This window comes from Panthera leo, chromosome D1, assembly GCF_018350215.1.
Source record: "Panthera leo isolate Ple1 chromosome D1, P.leo_Ple1_pat1.1, whole genome shotgun sequence".
Taxonomy (NCBI): Eukaryota; Metazoa; Chordata; class Mammalia; order Carnivora; family Felidae; genus Panthera; species Panthera leo.
The window spans coordinates 48,259,882-48,279,236 of record NC_056688.1 but is presented as its reverse complement, the minus strand read 5'-3'; the positions used below and the strand labels follow the sequence as shown (position 1 = coordinate 48,279,236).

At 37.1% G+C, this 19,355-nt stretch overlaps 1 protein-coding gene across 3 annotated transcripts in view; it reads right to left on the bottom strand.

The window, feature by feature from the left end:
• Positions 1-19,355, bottom strand: part of LOC122201112 (disks large homolog 2-like) — a 1,368,059-nt gene that overhangs the window by 624,266 nt on the left and 724,438 nt on the right. For all 3 annotated transcript variants that reach the window (XM_042907026.1, XM_042907024.1, XM_042907025.1), the window contains one exon: positions 18,196-18,246. In XM_042907026.1, coding sequence (XP_042762960.1) covers positions 18,196-18,246 — 51 coding nt within the window. The remainder of the gene's footprint in view (positions 1-18,195; positions 18,247-19,355) is intronic.

The window sequence follows — 19,355 nt, the reverse complement described above, 5'->3', positions numbered from 1 at the left end:
GCCAGGACTGAATTCTGGTCCCACTGTTTAATGGAAATATGATTTTATTTTATTTTTTAAAGTTTATTTATCTTGAGAGAGAGGGAGAGAGAGAGAGAGAGAGAGACTGACTGACTGTATGGGAGGGGTAGAGAGAGTGGAGAGAGAGAGAGAATCTCAAGCAGGCTCCATACTCTCAGTGCAGAGCCCAATGTGGGGCTCGAACTCATGAACTGTGAGATCATGATCTGAGCCAAAATCAAGAGTCGGATGCTTAACTGGCTGAGCCACCCAGGTGCCCCAGAAATATGATTTTAAATCTAAGTTACTTAAGTACTAGAGTCTTCAGTTTTCCTATCTCCCAAATGAGGATAACTAAAGCTAAATGGTTGTTTGTTGTAGAGCTTAAATAAAACAATGGAGGCCTCAGCAGCACATCTCAACTATTCAGGAACTATTGTTACTATTATCATGGCATTTGTGTTTAAAGGAAGTGGAATATTATAAACTCTTCTGTTCATTTAGTGGACCTTTTTCTAAGAAGCAAAGGAAGTGGTATGCAGTCTTGGAAAGGACAATGAACAACATTTTCACAGTGAGCTCATGAAGCAAAGAGAACTAGAAAACAATTGGCTAGAACTGAGATTTTCAGCAATGTATATTAAGAAACATTGGGTCGGGATCTTCTCAGTTGGCTAAAAGTTAATTTGTGTTTGCAGTCAAGGCCAGGTCTCTGGAGAGTTCTATGTGGCAAGGGAAGTGGGTACTAACACTTGTTAAAACTTAGTGTGTTTCCATGGGGCACCTGGGTGGCTCAGTCGGTTAAGCGTCCGACTTCGGCTCAGGTCATGATCTCGCGGTTCGTGAGTTCAAGCCCCGCGTCAGGCTCTGTGCTGACAGCTCAGAGCCTGGAGCCTGTTTCAGATTCTGTGTCTCCCTCTCTCTCTCTGACCCTCCCCCATTCATGCTCTGTCTCACTCTGTCTCAAAAATAAATAAACGTTAAAAAAAAATTAAAAAAAAAAAAACTTAGTGTGTTTCCATTCAGGCCCAATAAAACAGATTTCAAATTTCTGGGAGCTAAAAGTTCTAAAGCATGTATTACATTCATACAAAGCAGGAGGTGGAAATGTTTCACTGCATTCTTCTTTTGGAAATTCTACTAAGGATTCTGGTCTGTCCAAGGGAACCTCATGCCAATGGCAGAACTGAAGGAGTACAGCAGAAATAAAAACACTACAAAATATTCCATGGGCTCCTTCTAACCAGACTGTGGTCCCAGGCCATGCAAGGCAGGGACTGTGATGAGAATCACAGATTTTCCAGTATGGAGTATGTTTTTGGCTACAACTGTGAGTCCGTGGCAATTTACCAGACAGCAGGAAATTCTGTGGTGGTTTGGGGCCTGGCAATTCATTGGTAGCTTATAAAAGCTCAGAAGGTTCAATTTTCTCCTGAGGTTTTGAAACTATGCAGCTTTGACATGCTTCATATGAAACTGCCTAACTATGGTTATTTAATCTCCTTCTGTAGACTTTTTAAGAACTCACAACCATTGTAACTATTAAAAAAATAGCCCCGCATATTCACAGTGAAGCTGAGTTTTCTGTGAATGAGGTTACAGCAATGTTGGAGGACATAACTTTTGAGGTGACGTGACCATACTGTGTGTGTTTGTGTGTGTGTGTGTGTGTGTTTAAAATACTGTCTCCGCATCTTGTATTCCTTATTACAATAGACATTTTATAGCTCAAGCAAGTTTGGGAAGCACCAATTTGTTCTCAAGGTTATTGTCAACAGATGTTTTATTATTTTGATCATATACGACAAGTCGGTTAAAAGACCTGCTGTATGTGGGGCACCCAACATAAAATAATCTGAAAGAATGAAAGAATGTTTCCACCATATGGTTTAGTCTGCATGTGGCTATAAATTGTGCATTATGGATGTGAACTGCGTTAATATTCAATTTCCTTTCTCAGGATTCTAAGAATGATACACAGCCTTCTAAGACTAATTCATTAATTCAATAACCCTGAGATTTAAAAGGTAACTGATTTCACAGTCAGTGCTGCCTTCATTTAATGTCATTACTCTTCCTTCCCCACTGAGCACAAATGCAGACTCTACGCTCAAGTTAAGAAATATCCTTTGGGAACCAGAGGCTAAGAATTCTTCTATCAGCTGTTCAAATGCCAAGCTTTCCAAAGAGAAAATCCCCTCGCTATGTGAAACACCACAGTCAGCCCTGACGATGAGTGGAAAGAAAGACCCTGAAACTATAGCGCAAGTGGTTCTTTGTGGAATTTTAGATTTGAACAGTTTCAGTTCAGATTTTTACTCCACATGCAACCTTGGGCATGTCAATTTATCACCCAGTGTCTCAGTTTGAAAGATAGTATGATAATTACTTCAGAGAATTGGAGCAAGGAGGATTATAAAATGTAATGCAATTAATAAATGTAATCACAAAGTTCAGATGTCCTTAATATTTTCCCTTATATTTGAAAAAAATCCTCTTCTTATTCAGAAGAACAGACAGTTTGGAGTGATGCATAGGTTGTCCAGAGAGAGCAGAATACTGCATTTCAACTGCATTGTCAAGTGTTGGCAAAGGATTTGGTCAGTTCACCTAAGAACATCCTTGTAGGCTTAGCCAAATATGACAGACCACTCTGAAAAGCATGTATCATAGTTTCTGTCAAAACATCCCAGGCTCAAGACCACCTGTCCCTAAAGTAACATGCTTTAAGAGAAGGTGGTTAAATAACACTGACATGAGTTTAATTTTGAAGCAACAATAACAAACCCTCACAAAATATTTAGTTGCCTGTATATTTTATCATTGAATGCAGACACAGAAAAACATACCATAGACTAAGAAAAAGTTGCCAATGCAAAAGCCCAGGCTTTCCTTTTACCATAGCAAAATGAATAGGAGAGCATCTTTCTTTTCCTTTTTTTTTTTTTTTTTTTTTTTTTTTTTTTTGTTTTTCAGGTTTATGTCATGGAACAAGAAGATGACAAGCCCGAATGACACGGTATGATAGTAGATCTCCCTGAAATAATGACTTATTCAGCAAGTCTGTCTTTCCTATTAGCCACTCAGCTCTGAGAGAAGAGGCTGTCTCATTCACTGCCTATTGACAATATCTAATACACCCATCACAGAAGAGGCGATCAATTCATGATTGTGGAGTGAACAAAACATGGACTCAGGCACCATGGTGGGAAGTCGATGCATATCTGCTGAATGAGAGAATATTTTAGCAAGAAAGGTAATACTCATTAGGAGCACTGCCAAAGGAAGGGCACCATATGAGGAATAATTAAAGGAATCGGGGAGTAGTGGTAATTCTTCAGGAGAAAAGTTTTAAGGGAGAAAGTGAAGTCTGATTTCTTTTTGTCATAATTCAAGGCCTGTCACATGAGGAGCTAGACCAGTAATAATAATGACTAACTCTTGTATAGGACTCATTGGGGACAGGCACTGTTTCAAGCACTTTATTTTATTATGAACTCATTTAGTCCTCATAATAACCTTATGAGGCAGGTATTATTATCACCCCTAGTTTTGAGATGAGCATAGTGAGGGGCAGACAGATTAAGTGACTCGCTCACATTCACAAAGTTCCTAAGTGTTAAAGCCACAATTTACCCTCAGGCTAAATAGCCATAAAATCCACACTTGAAATACTTTGCTCTACTGGTAGCAATAGTGTAGTAGAAATTGCTAGAAGATAATTCAAATCAATGTAGGAAATGTTTCCATAATCTTCAAAATTTAGAAGGTGAAAGCCTTCCTGCCTTGGAGGTAAAAGATAAAAACTTGGTATGTAGAAATGCTTCTCAAGAGCCTAAACTTTTATGCTTGTTGCTTTAAGAAAACCAACTTTAGGGGTGCCTTGGTGGCTCAGTGGATTAAGCATCTGACTCTTGATGACTCTTGATTTTGGCTCATGACATGATGTCATGGTTCGAGAGATCAAGCCCCGTTTGGGCTCTGCACTGCTGTGGAGCCTGCTTGGGATCCTCTCGCTCCTGCTCTCTACCCCTCCCGTGCTCATTCTCCCTCCCTTCCTCTCTCTCTCTCTCTCTCTCTCTCTCTCTCAAGGTAAATAAATACACATGAAAAAAAAATAAATGTTTAAAAGAATAAAAGCGGGGCACCTGGGTGGCTTAGTTGGTTAACCATCCAACTTCGGCTCAGGTCATGATCTCGCAGTTCATGGGTTTGAGCCCCGCATCAGGCTCTGTGCTGACAGCTCAGAGCCTGGAGCCTGCTTCAGATTCTGTCTGTCTCTCTCTCTCTCTGCCCCTCCCCTGCTCATGCTCTGTCAAAAATAAATAAATGTTAAAAAAATTTTTAATATAAAAAAACAAAAGCAAGTTTAAATGATTTGGGGTGACTTAAAATCTAATTTGGTATGAGAAAAAGTTTTATTTTGATTTCAGCTTAGTTTGAGAAATCAATGACCACATTGTAATATTTTCAGTTTGTTCTACCTGAAGAAGAGGGTGATCATTTGGATTTGATATTAAAACAAACCCAAAAACAAAACAGTAAGATATGGAAGAAAAGGAGTGGGGCTGGAAGTTAAAGATGTGAAGTTTAGATTGGCTTTTGCTCTGCAGTGAGTGACTTTAAGGAACCTATGAAAACACTCTCTGAGCCTTTGTTTCCTCATTTGCAAATGAGGAGTGTCATGTTTTCTTTTTCCATTTCACAGAGAAGTATGAAGGATGAAATGAAATATCTGAAAAATATTCTGAAAGTAACAGTGATATTAAGATAAGATAAAATATATTCATTATATCATACCATATGCATTAAACACATTATAATATATACATTATATCACATGATGAAGCAAGAATACTGCATGTATAGTAGAGCTAAAAACCTCATCAATTTTAGCTTCAGAAAACATGGGTATATTTTCATGAGGAAGATTTCAAAAACACAAGCGGAGCACTGGTTGAACTGGATTTCCTTTTTTTGAATTAGAAGAAGGCTAAATATGCAAGACGTGATGTCATTTTTGTTGCTGTTTTTCCCCAGAATTGAGTTGCATTACAGAGCTTTGAGCAGTTTAAGCAGATGCAGGGAGTGGGTGGAGGGATGAGCCTGGTTTATTTCTCAAATATTAAGATATAATCCTAAAGAAAAATAAATACATCTCTATTCACTGACTTTGTCTTCTGTTTTGTCTTTGTCTTTCTCTTGAAGCTGCTTTCAGAGCTAACCTGAGATCTTTTGCTTTTTGGCTAAATGTTTCCTTTTGATAAATGTATAAGCCTTAAAGGCAGTCTGAATATATTACTGCTGGTCAGAGAATATGTGTTTTACTCCAGAAAGCCTTCCATATTTTTCATGCTATGTGGTAGCACCACATATCACGGAAGAAATATCAACCAGCTCTGCCAAATGCTAGCTTTGTGACCACGGACAAATGTCTTAACTTCTTTGAACTACAATCTGCTTATTACAAAATGGAAGCTCTAAAACTTATGTAATGACCTAATTGTTAGGATATGACATAACCACCACAGAGAGACTAGCACGTAAGGTTCAAACTTTAAAAAATGATAGAAATTGATATATTTTTTTGTAGCAGCTATTGCTACAAGCACCAGAAAGAGCATTGAGCATTGGTCTCAGCTTACAAAGAGGATGCTATTTATCTACCTACAGACAAACATAAACACATAAATACATGAAAGAAATATATGTAATGTATATTATAAAGTATAGAATGTAAAATATAAAATATATATAAAAATCTGTACACATACAAGGTTTTTGTGTATATATATATACACACATGTACATATATATATACAAAAACCTTGTATGTGTACAGATTTTTATATATATTTGTATATATATACACACATAAAAAAACCATGTATGTGTACATGTATATATACACAAAAAAACATGTATGTGTACATGTATATATACACAAAAAACATGTATGTATGTATGTATATATATGTATATATATATATGTATATACATATATATATATGTATATATATATATATATATGTATATATATATATATAAAGGATACATATCCTTATCCTCTATCTCTTGTCAGAAGACTAAATAATTCTTCTAATGATTCAACTAGTGGTCTAGTAGTTCTTTCTAGTGATTCAAAACAGCCAGATTCCAAATAAAGAGGATTAAACCAAGAAACATTACAGCCTTTGAGGGCCTTGAAATTTACAAAGAAGGCAGACACAATATGAGCACAGGTGATAATGAGAAAGCCCTGAGGTGATAAAAAGGATGGGTAGGCTAACTATAACTGAGAGAATCTGACAAAGCTTTTCAGAGGAGGTCATACATGAACTGGGTTTTTAGGAAGAGCTTGTCAAGCAAAAATGGTAAGGGAGTGAAGAACAATTTTAGGATCAGTAAAGCCTTATTGGTGATCCTGAATTAAATGGAAGGCGACGTTCTTCTCAATGACTAAATGTGCATTGTTCAATTTATGCAGAGTCTATACAGCCTGAACATTTTAAGCTTAAAAACTAGGTAATACACTGCAGAGGTTCTGATGCCTATGAATATTTTTATAACATATGCATCCCTTTTCTCCAAGGGATAGATCATTTGAAAGTTTAAAAATGTATCAAGCTCATTAAGCTAAGTAGATAAAATATATACTTTTAAACCCACTGGTTATAATCATTTCTCAGATTTTTCAACTACCAGTTTTTCTCCTGTGCATCTCTGTTTTGAGATATTACTAGTGTTCTTGTTTTTGTTTCTTCTCCCTGTATTTTTCCTTTTGCTTTCTCTCCATTAAAACAAGTTTCATTGTAGGATGAGGTAAAGAGATGGAGGGTTGAAATCAGAAGGGGTGCCTCAAAGGTGGTTTGACTCAAGATGTTGCCAATACTGATACTTACCCATTTATCAACTCTGCCATCTAAAATCCTCTTTCAATCTGAAGCTGGAATCTTCTCATAGTCATAAATGGCTCCATGCTACTATCTGAGCTACAGACTTCCTCACTTCATACCCATAGAATAGGGTGGGTTTCTGTCTCAGAATCCTAAGTAAGAATCATGGAATTCACTTCGCACTGGATCATCAAGCTGCATATCACCCAATGGAGGCCAGGGCAGTACGATGTGCTAACGCACTTACATCAGTAAGAATCCACCCCCGGAGTTAAGATTCACCTTAGCTTCCATCAAACCACATGCACTGTGTGGCAGAGGTAGATATCTGAACTAAAATCTGGACATTTAGCAAAATGGGAAAGGTAAAGAGAATGAAATGGACAGCAACAAATGTCCAACCAACATTGGAAAGGTATAGCAGAAAAGGGTAATGGATGTTGTAGCAGTTATTTGTGCAGAAAACTAATGTAGTTAAAGGTTGTCTTGTCACTGTATAAGGACATAGAACTGTGGGATAATTCTGGAGATGGCTGAAGTGGCTGGGAAGAGAAGCACTAAGAATGACCGAGGTTATTGTTGCTGCTAGCCTAACAGTTGATCTACTGATACTTTATTTGTTGCTGCCCTAGCTATATCAGTTAGGGTTTGTTCAGTTGTGAGTACCATAAGACCTAGTTTTTTACCATTTCTCAAGATCTGTTATTTAGTGACCCACGTGTGATTTCTGGTAGCCTGTATTGCTCCTTTGCTTTCCAGTACCTCCACCATACTCCTGAACAGTTGGGGCACCCCAAGAGAGAGGTTTCCTTGCAAAATTTTCTTAACCATCCATATCTTGTTGATACAAGTCTTGGAGATGGATCTACTCTGGTTAGAAAACTAAACTTGGGAATAATAGAGTTTTGTCATTTCTGTGTAAGTCTTTCCATTGTGGATTCGGTGTAAAACATGTTAGGCTTAGAAGTACCATTACACTAGCATTAAATGTGCTTATAATAATCAGGGGCCATGTCAAAGAAAGATTGGAGGGGTAATAATAGCATAACAAGTGGTTCACAGAAGAAAATCTATTGGCCACTTTAGACAATGTGAGGGCACTGAGGCCAGACTAATGAACTAGAAGGGAGCACTTGTTAATACTTTGGTCACAGAAGGTTTGTGAGGTGAAAGAAGGGAGATAACTCAGCTGGGAGTTTATAAAGAAAAATGGAGATGGTTGGAGTCAGCAGCTGAATTTCAGCTAAATGTAGTTTGTGCCGATTCATCTAAATCAGTCCTTTGAGGTATGTTTACCAGGAGCTCCTCAATCCCAAGACTTTGGTGCTTACATTTAAAGAAAAGTTAGATTAATGACCCCTCAAACGTCTGTAAACTATATTTCTAGCAGTTTTTTTTTTCTGACATCTGAGTCCAGTAGCTAATACTGCAAACCACTTTCCACATGTACTGAAGCTTACTCATTCCCAAATTAGAAAAATTTCTAGACAGTAGAAACCTAAATTCATAGACCTGTCACTGGCCATTCTTTTTACCTGCCACTTTTTTTATTGCTTTTTTATTTCTGGTAGTTGGAACACAGTAATGGGTTACTTTAAAGGAGATGGTATGTGCAAGCTTTGGGGTATTAAGGTTTACTGCAATCTGCCAGCAGTATTTGAGTAGAGAGCTTTGCATTATGACTCTACCTTAGTGGTGAGAGACGGGACTAGAATTTAGAAAAGGTAAAGAATGAAAGCAAGGCAATATTTATTTTGATAATGGGCTATGGCCAGAGGAGCCTAGGCCATGACCTATGACCTACTCAATAACTTGAGCACAGTGATAGCTGAACTATAAGTGAAGACTCAGTTAGCCATTGGATAGGGAATGGAGTCTTTGTCTTTAGGACCGACCTAAATTGGAGGCTACCAGTTTATTTGTTCTCTCTCTCCTCCCTCCCTTCCTTCCTCCCTTCCTCCCTTCCTCCCTTCCTTCCTTCCTTCCTTCCTTCCTTCTCCCTCTATTGTCCCCTCTCCCTCTTCCTCTCTCTCTTACCCTCCTTCTCTCTCTCTCTTTCTTCTGTCTCTAGCTTTCTCTCAGGAATCCTCCTTTTCTCAGATAAGCCTACTCTACACCCCAGGAAGCCCAGAGGGCAACTGGCCACTCTCCTGCCTCTTATCTCCCAGCTTTAGTCCACAGTTGTACTGCAGCACACCCCTCCATACTCCACACTCTAGTGTGAAAAATCCTGAGGAGCACATTTATTGGCTCAGTTTGGTTCAGGTGTCAACCCCTCAACTGTGCATGAAATTACTCAGAATGTTTTCAAAATAAAGATGTCCCATGTTCTACCCTGCCAAGGTTCTTACTCATTTAGCCTAGGGTAGGGCTCAGGTACCAGTATTGTTTTTTTACTGGCTCACCAGGTAATTCCAATTCATAGCTCTAGACCAATCAACTGTGTGGTAGTTGTCCCCAGACAACTGGCAGTTGTGCCCAGAACAACATGGTTAGAATGGGGAAAGGAGCCGTTTCCCTAAAGGAAGTTGTTCCTTCTGTCAGCTCTTTTGGATGCAACAATAGCTGCCCACTTTATCACATGTAGAGATTGGAAGTAGGGGATTATGGGAATGCAAGATTTTGTGGAGGTATCAAAACATCTGTAGCAAATATCATAATCTGAAGATATTGAAAACAAAAGAATACACTGTAACTGCTTGTCTAGCCTGGACTAAATTCTTGTTAGTTAACAAAGAACTGAGCTACAAACAGTACTGTGTTATTCTACAGGAAGCTATGGCTGCAAACTTAAAGGCAGGCCCCATTTATGTGCTTGATGTGCTTAAAGAATACAGGGATAATTGGATATATGTACATTTGGGGGATCACTTAAGAAGCTTATCATTTACCATAAATGCAGTCACACACATACAGGGGAAAGAGGAAGCATGCATTTGTCACTTGACCTAGCCTCAGAATCATAGCCTGAACTTACATGAACAGTGACATTTTAGAAAAAAAAAATGGGGGCATCTGGGTGGCTCACTTGGTTAAGCATCCAAATTTGGCTCAGGTCATGATATCACAGTTCATGAATTCAAGCCCTGCATTCGGGCTTTCTACTGTTAGCACAGAGCCCACTTCAGATCCTGTCTCCCTTTCCCTCTGCCTCTCTCTCTCTCTCTCTCTCTCTCAAAAATAAACAAACAATTTAGAAGAAAAAATGAAGCCTACATAAGTGTGTATGTGTGCATGTCACATTTTATAATAGCAAATAATATTGAGCACCTATGATGTTCCATTAACTCTTTTATGCATTATACATATATTATTTCTATTTTTCACAACATGCTATATGATAGATATTAGTATCTTACTCATTAGGGAGAAAACTGAGGCTTTGATAGGTTAAGTAACTTGCTCAAGGTCACATAGGAAGTGGCTGATCCTGGATTCAAAGTAAGGTCTGAGTAGAAAGACTGTGTTCCTTTCCAGTGCTTATATAAACCTACTCTGTTCCATAAATCTTGTGATATTTTCCACCAAGCCAATAAAGGTCTGATCAAAATTCATACATATTAAGTAAATATTTTTGTTTATAACTAAATACACATTTATGTTTAAATGGTTTCTATGCACATACTATTTGTATACACTGTGCCTTATATTTCAAACACACTTAAAATATACACTGATAATTGAATATATAAAATTTGTAATTCATTTAAGAAATGTACCTATTATTAAAAATTATTTAACTAGACTAGAATAAGACTGTGCTACAGATGACTATATATATACAGATGACAAATATCATTGGGACTCTGGCTTTTTATTCCTGTTATGTCAAATTGGAGAAAGTTGCAGAGACACAGAAAAAAATCAGGAATTTAGAAACCCACAGCTTCCATGTTATTTGAAGTAATTAGATCCTTAATTCTATTTGAATTTGGTATTCTTCATCTTCATTAAAATTCAAACATTTGAGAGAAATTTATTTGGCCTAAGTGATTCAGACATCCAATGATTTTCCAATTCATTTGATACCTGGATGAATCTAGAGGGTCCATCAGTTGTTGTCCATTAGACAACTCTTAATGGGTTTTACCCAGCAGTTCACAAATACTGTTTTCAGAATCCCCACCCACCTTATACCCAAATTCTATAGGAATTTGGAGGGTACAGTAAATCAGTCACTTTACTCTGCCCTACAAATTGCTGTACATTTAGGAAGATAGCTCAGATCTTTTGATTTCCTTTTAATTGCAAAAGAATATCCCTGACTCATCAGATGGAACATTCAAATAATATCCCATGATCATACATCCTGCGGCTGTCAGGACAGTACTCCAAATGATATTTGTTTTTGTTTTTGTTTTTGGAGGCTGGGGGCAGGGGTCAGAGGAGATGGCAGATAGTCATATAGTCACTTCAATATCTCTGCTAAATTGTAGTCATGCATGATGGTTAGGGTTATAAATCCATGATGAATCTATTATCCATGCCGGGTAAACTAGCCTCTCTTGATATAAGTCATACTGGGGGTACATAACCTATTAACTTCATGCATGAATAATGGATAAATCACTCAGAGGCATAGACTTTATACTCAGCTACAAAAGTAGCTGAGTATACTGTCGTAAGAGCCCATGGTGTCAGAAAGATATGAAATATCACAGGTGGCCAATGCTGAGAAACCCAGATTGTGCTACTGAAAGGAATTTGTTGGATTATAATCTAGGTATCCTTGATTTTTCTGCTCTTTCTGGCATTTCCCATATTAAAAAGCATTAGAATATGTTCTTTTAACATCCTTAACATATTTTTTAAAAATTTTAAATGTTTATTTATCTTTGAGAGAGAGAGAACACAGGCGGGGAAGGGGCAGAGAAAGAGGGAGACACAGAATCTGAAGAAGGCTCCAGGGTTCGAGCTGTCAGCACAGAGCCCAACACGGGGCTCAAACTCAAGGACCACGAGATCATGACCTGAGTTGAAGTTGGACGCTTAATTGACTGAACCACCCAGGTGCTTCTTCACATATTTTGAATATGTTATCACCATATTCATCACCATTGGCAGAATTTAGCTGTTAAATTATATGTCTTAAATGGCACTATCTCCTGAATTATCTCCTGCATCCTATGAAATGTACACCCAACAACACAGCCAAAGTAATCTTTTTAAAACACAAATATGATTTTGTTACTTCTCTGTTTAAAATTATTCAAACGTTCTCCAGTGCCTTTGGGATAAAATTTAAAGCCCTCTGTATATTATCTAAAGTATCTATGTTCTCAGCCTCTCCCACACTCCAGCCTGGTCTCTCCCTCTAAGCCCTACCTCAAGGTGAGTGCCTTGAGGACTCAACTGGACTACTGGACTGGACTACTTGCAGTGCCTTGAGGACGTTATTTTTCCAGGGGTCCTTGAACATTTGCATCTGCTGTTCCCTGTCTGAGAGACCTTCTTCTTCCTTTCCCTTTTCCATGGCTTGCTTCTTCTCCTCTTTCCTAAGTAAGCTCAGGTATAAAGCCTCAAGGAAGTACTCCATTCTGGGCCAGGTATCCACAGCACTCTGCTATTCTTCATGGTTTTTGCCTATTTACTTCTTTGTGTTTTCTACCAGGCTGTAAAATTCTATGAAACAAGGACAATGCCCAGGACTGTGCTTGACAACTAAATGAACATTAGACATTTGTGGAATTCATTATGTGTGGCAAGTGGCCAATGCACTGAACAATGATGCTGTAGAGGAAGAGGAGTCATCAACTTGTCCCGAAATTGTTCAGTAACTTCCCTTTTACTTTTTAAATCATCATGCTAATATAAAGAACACTATAATGAAATTCCTCCTATCAAGGAATTCATAGGTCAGTGGAAAAGACATATTTTATTCATCATTTAGTGTGAGAAGTTCTCTACTTGTATTAATTTATAATAAGGGGACCTTGCCCAAGAGGGAAAGTCAAGAAATGCTTCTTGGAGGAAATGACACTTGAACTTAATTTTGAGGGCAATCTAACTCAGTGGCAATGAGTTTAGGTTCTGGTATCTGTTGGGCATAGGTCTGAATCCTACCTCCATCCCTTACTAACATTGTGACTTTTAAGAAGTTATTTAATTTCGGAGCGTCGGTGTCCTAATATGTAAAATGGAGTTGGCAATATCCACTTCATAGAGATGTATGTATCCACTTCATAGAGGTGTCACATAAATGTGACTAGTTTGTTACTAAATTAAATGTTAGATTTAAATGGAGAAAAAGTAGAAGCTGTAAGTTCTTATAGCAAGATCCATAACTTCTTAATCATTGGATGTCTGATATTTAACAAAGTAACTGGAAAAAAACTGATATGAGAGAAATTCTTATTAATGAGACTTGTTAGATCACTGAGACTAGTAGGCTATGTTTTTATTAAGCTTCCTTCCTGATCCTAATAAATAACATTTATGAGAACTACCATATTAGCACAAAGGAAATGCTAAGAATAGCAACTATACATGCTGTCCTAAACCTTTATATTAACTCATTTAATCATCACAAAGACCCTAGGAGAAAATTATAAACACTTTAGTTTCATTTTCAGGTATGAATATTAAAGCCCAGAAAAGTTAAGCATTCAGCTCAAAGTAACTCAACCAGTAAGTAATAGAGCCAAAATTCAAATGCAGGCCATGTGTCTTTACTTCACTGCATTTGCAGTGCTAGAGCATTGGCGTAATCCATTCATACATCAAATATTCAGAGTACATACTATATTCCAGACAGTGTTCTAGGCAAATTGGATACAGAAATGACTATGTATTTGCATACAGCATATATTTAGGAAGGGGGATAGATATTAACAAAGTGAGCAATAAAGTAATAACATAAATCTCAGATATTGGTAAGTGCAATTAAAAAAGTAATAAAGCGGGCACGTGGGTGGCTCAGTTGGTTAGGCATCCAACTCTTGATTTCATCTCAGGTCATGATCTTACAGTTAGAACCTCACGTCTGACTCTGCAGTTCATAGTGCCGAGCCTGCTTGGAATTCTCTCTCTCTCTCTCTCTCTCTCTCTCTCTCTCTCTCTGCCCCTACCCCACTTGTACACGTTCTCTCTCTCTCTCTCTCTCTCTCTCTCTCTCTCTCTTTCTCTCTCTCTCTCTCTCTCACACACACACACACACACACACACATAATAAATAAATAAACATTTAAAAAAGTAATAAAGCTATGAAAATGGGAAAAAAAGTGTAAGGGGGATGCTGGTACTAACTTAAATGGGGTGTGCAAGGAAGACTTTTCTGAGACATTTGAGCACATATTTAAATGGTGAAAAGAGCAAGTCATGTAAAGATCCAAGGGGAGGTTATTTCAAGAAGACAGAATAACATATTTAAAGACCTTGAGGTACGAAAAGCCTGACTTTGGGGAGGAATGACAAGAAAGTGCATATGGCTACAGTGAAATGTTATAGGAGTTGGTGGTGAGGGCATAATGTCAGAGAGAGAAGCAGGGGTCAGAATGTATAAGGTTTTGCAGGTGATGATAATGAGTGGAATTTTAAGAAAAGAAGTGGTATATCTGGCTTATTCTTTTGAAAAAGATTACTCTGGCTGCTTTGAGGAGGAGTGGGCGAAAGTGGAAACTACTGAAGTGGTCCAGGCATGGGATGATATTAGTTTGGACTTGAATTCAGCAGGGTCAGTGGTAAAATTTGATTGATTTTGAAATATATTTTTATGGTAGCACTGGTAGGACTTGCTCTGGATGCCAAGGGAAAAAGAGCAATTAAGCAAGACTCCTAGAGGATTGGGGGGGGTGAATAATAAGGAAAATGATAGAACCAATTAGCTAAGATGAGGAATATTAGTTTAGAAGTCGTTTTTGCCCCAAGGGTAGGGAGTGCAGGGAAATCATGAATTCTGTTAGGAATATACTAAGTTTAGAAGACCTTCTTGATATTCAGCAGAGATGCCAACTGGACAGTTAGCTGTTTACATTTGGAATGCAGGAGAGAGGTCATGACTCAGATTTGGGAATCATCAGTTGACAATTGGTATTTAAAGCCATGCATGTGGATGAGATCACTAGGGAATGAGGAGAGATTGAGAAGAGGTCTGTCCACTGGGTTTCTGGAATGCTCCAATATTTATAGGAGGAGCTAACAAGGAGACTAAGGGTACCAATGAGATGGTGAATAAGTAGGAGAAATGTTTTATTATGCAAGGCAAGAAATTATCATCTTGAGGGAAGGAGGCAGTGACAGCTGCATCAGATGCTACTGAGAACTCAGGACAGAGAACTGCTGCTTGCATTTAACAAGATGGAACCTGTAAAGACTTTGATAAAGATGGTTTTAGGGCCACTGAGGGGATGAAAACATGAACTAGTTTAAAATAGGAAAATGAAGTAATGAAGTGGAGTTATTGAAGACAGACAACTTTCCTCTATTTTTGGTAAAGAAAAATAAAATCATGAAACAATAGAAGGAGAACATTGGGGAAAGTGACATTTTGTTTTGTTTTGCTTTTTCTTTTAGGACTCCATTGCTAGAGGACTCCTCTCTTTTAATGAGAGAGATTACATCATGTCTGTATTATGTTTATCCAGGAAAACATAGAGAGCAACGGATATTGCAGGAGAGAGAGAGGAGAAAACTATAGAAGCAAAGTCCTTCAATGGACAAGAGGTTATGGAGTGCAGGTCACAAGTGAAGGGCTGGCCTAGTAAAGGAGCAGGGGACATTCTCCCATTGTAACAGGGAGAGCACACTAACAGACCTGGTGGTAGGAAAGTAAGATGGTCTTCTTTGATTGCTTGGATTTTCTCAAGGACACAGGGAGAGAGGTCAACAGCTGAGATTGAGTATGAGGGAGAGGTGTTTGAGATTTGAGGAGACCAAGTAAGTTGTGAACCTATTGTTCCAGAGAATGAGAAAGTGATTTTTCTAAAAACGTATAGGAATTATTAGGATGCTTTGAAGGTTCACTTGAAATCAATAGCTGTATGTTTCAAGTGAGATGAAGGAGTGCTTCTGTGGACCCATTCTTTGCCCAGGTGCTGAGAATGGAGGACTGAGGCTTTGCTGGGTGAACACAGAAAGGGAGAGAGGAGATGAAATGTTAAAAGTGTGTGACAGGAAGACTTGGAGTATGGTAGGTGGGGTAGGGGTGGGCATACAAAAGATGAAACCTGGAGAAAACTGGAGAGGAAAGGTAAAATCTATGATTTGAGGTCCCAATGGAGTTGGAAGAAGTTCTGAGGTGGGGGTATTGGAATAGATGATAAGAATGGAGAGGAGGTGGTGTTCAACGAAGACAGTGCTTGACAGAGCTTTTTGGGAGGGAGTGCTGTTAATGGCAGTGACAAGGTTCAGAGTGACTGAGATGAGATGACACACTAGGTCATGAAGCAAGGAAGTGTCAAAATGTAGACTAGAACACACAGCTGTCTGACTCCCACTGAATGTTCTACCTCACACCAAAGTTAGCTTTGATTTTCTAACCTATAAAACCAGGGTAACAAAATGATGTCATATTTAGTGTCGGGGTGTGGGGAGAGAGAAGGGTTGACTCTGTGAGTGAGAGATCTTTGCAAACAGGGTCCTGCATTTAAGAAGGGTCACATGGCATTTAATGTTGGGCTCTTACTATCTTTTTTGATTCTTAATAATTTTTAAACAAGGGCTCCACATTTACATTTTACACTGTGCTTTGCAAATTATATAGCCAGTCCTAGGGAGAAGATTAGTGATTTAGTAGGAGAAATGTGTTCTTTTTTTTTCATTTGGGTTAATTTTCCTTAAGCCTCATTTTTCTTCATTTAGCATGTCATTAAAATTTAACCAAAGTTCATAATGGAAGTTTTAAAGAACACATCTGTCAAACACTTAACTTTTAATGTAAATTTCCTTTTGAAACCACTCATGCTCAATAAAAATTAGGCTAAGAATGAAAGATTCCCTGACTCAGGAAAGTGCATAATCAGTAAACTTAAAAGAAGATATAAATTTAAGTGCAGGTCTAGAGTCTAAATTGATACTTGAATGATAAAGCTTAGAAAAATACTTACATTTTTATTTTTTATTATAAGCAAATTATATGTTTATTGTGGAATGTGTAGGAAAAAATATAAACAAGAGGAAGAAACTAAAAATTATCCAAAATCCTTAATAAGAGTTAACATTTTGGCACATATCCTTCCAGGCTTTATGTATATTCTTATGAACACAAATTATTCATGTTCGTGCTTATAGGATTATACTTTAAACACCATTATGAAATATAATTTTTTTTAATTTAATAAGATAACCTAGTTAGGCTTTCCATTCTTGTAGTTAAATATTCTTAAAAAATACTATTATAATGTAATTTAATATAATTTTCTATTATTTGGACATATAATAATGTATTACTAAACACTTGTCTTTTTCAATCTGCAATGTTATAAACAATACCAATATGAATATTCTTTGTGTCTTTCTGCATTCTTATAATTTCTGAGTCAAAAAGGGTGCTCATTTTAAAGCTTTTGATCCATTTGTCCAAATAGCTTTTTTTAATGGTTGTAACAATTTCCAGGCCCACTCCGTGGCAATGAGTATTAACCTTCCTTTAAAATTTTGCCAGTTGGACAGACAAAAATCAGTTAGCATCATTGTTTTCTTTGTTTATTAATAAGTTTGAACAAGTTTCATATGTTATTGGTCTTTTCTTTTTTGATGAATGTCCTATTAATGCTTTTGGTAATTTTTTTCTGGGCGGTTTTAGGCCTTCTTCTTACTGTTTTGTAAACTATCTTTATATATTAGGGTTGTTACACAGAATTTTGCTTATTTGTCAAATCCTGCCAAGGACCTAATAACAAATTTGCAGAGGTCTGAAGGATTGCTGCATTTTTTTTCCATGGGGGAGGTGGTTTTAAAATGCACTGCTTGTTTTTTTAAACTAAAAAATGCATGGTAATGGTAGTTATGAGATAGCATTACTAATGTATAAATGAAAATTTTTGTAATGTATCTAAAAATGTATAGCAAAACATTAATAATGGAAACGATAGGAAAAAGTGCTATACTAGCTCACTGAATATTTCTGTCATTCTCATTAATTTCTCCATATCTTGGCAATGCCATTTACATATGGAACATTCTGGTGATGTGGTCTGTCTCTGTGCCCTCCACTGCAAGCATTTCATTAATATTTTTGTTTTGAGTCCTGTTGGAAACTTCCAAGGTAAAATACACAATTGTGTGATTTCACAAAACAATCCATTAGGATGCAGAATGTTGAATGCAAGACTGAGGTTTTCAATTATTCGATTTTTCTTACCCTTTCCAATGTAATTTCTTCAAACTCATATTCAATTTCTGTCCCATTGACCTGTAAATAAGAAAAAAAGAAAGAATGTTAAATACATGTTGAGGGGGAGATGGCTGCATTTTTATAATGTTTGGGATTAAGTTTCATACTGGCTAAGAATAAACCACACTTTCTTAATGTCTGTGATTTTATGTTTTCATCCAAATAAAATATAGTCTAAGGTATTATAAAATATATGAGCAGAACTACAAAAATAATCAAAGCTTATTGCATTCCTTAGAATTTGTGATATTTACGGCAGAGGGAACAATACAAAATAGGCATTGTGAGGTTACAAAGAATAAACAACCTAGGGGCAATGTTACAGTTACAAGAAAATAATTCCCTAATACCTTTTAAAATTTCCATGAATGAGCACTAAAATACAACCTTAAAAAGTCAGTGGAGAAGGCAGTATAACCATATATCATATTTTGCCAAAGAAAAGTATTAAGAAGAACCATATCAGATAAGAAATACTTTTTTTTTTTTTTTTTTTTTTTTTTTTTTTTTTTTTTTTTTTTTTTTTACTGGCTCAAGCTCAGGTAATTCATCCCCATTATCCTCATTATATTTATTAGGAAGCCCTGGACCATGTAATTATGTCCATATACCTTAGTAGCAACAAGAAAAAAATGAAGTAGGAAATGTGTGAAATTCCTAGTGAGAAAGTTTAACAACATCTAAACTCTTACATTGACATGAATTTACAAAGAAAAATACTTAAACATAGCAATGTATAATATATGCCTTACGCATCAACAGGTGTGTATAAACAATAGATGAAGAGTTGCTTTAAAATAACCTAACAGATATTCAATTGCCATTGTTATCACAGAGTCCTTTTCAGCCAGGCAAAAACCTCTGCATGAGAAAATTCTCGGCTGTCTGTGTCTTTTTTCTTACATGCGTCTCGGCAACATCATTAGTATTTAGGGATTGTCTAGAAAGACTAATTTTTAACTACCATGATTTTAAACCATCATTTTGGCAGGGTTTTAACCAGTTGACTTTCCTTCCTTAGAAGAGTTTAACATAGTTCTTGCAGACTGAGAGCTCTATAAAGATAAGGACCAGAAGCACTATTGGTTAACAGAGCCTGGAAAGAAAGAATTGATGAAGGGGAAAAA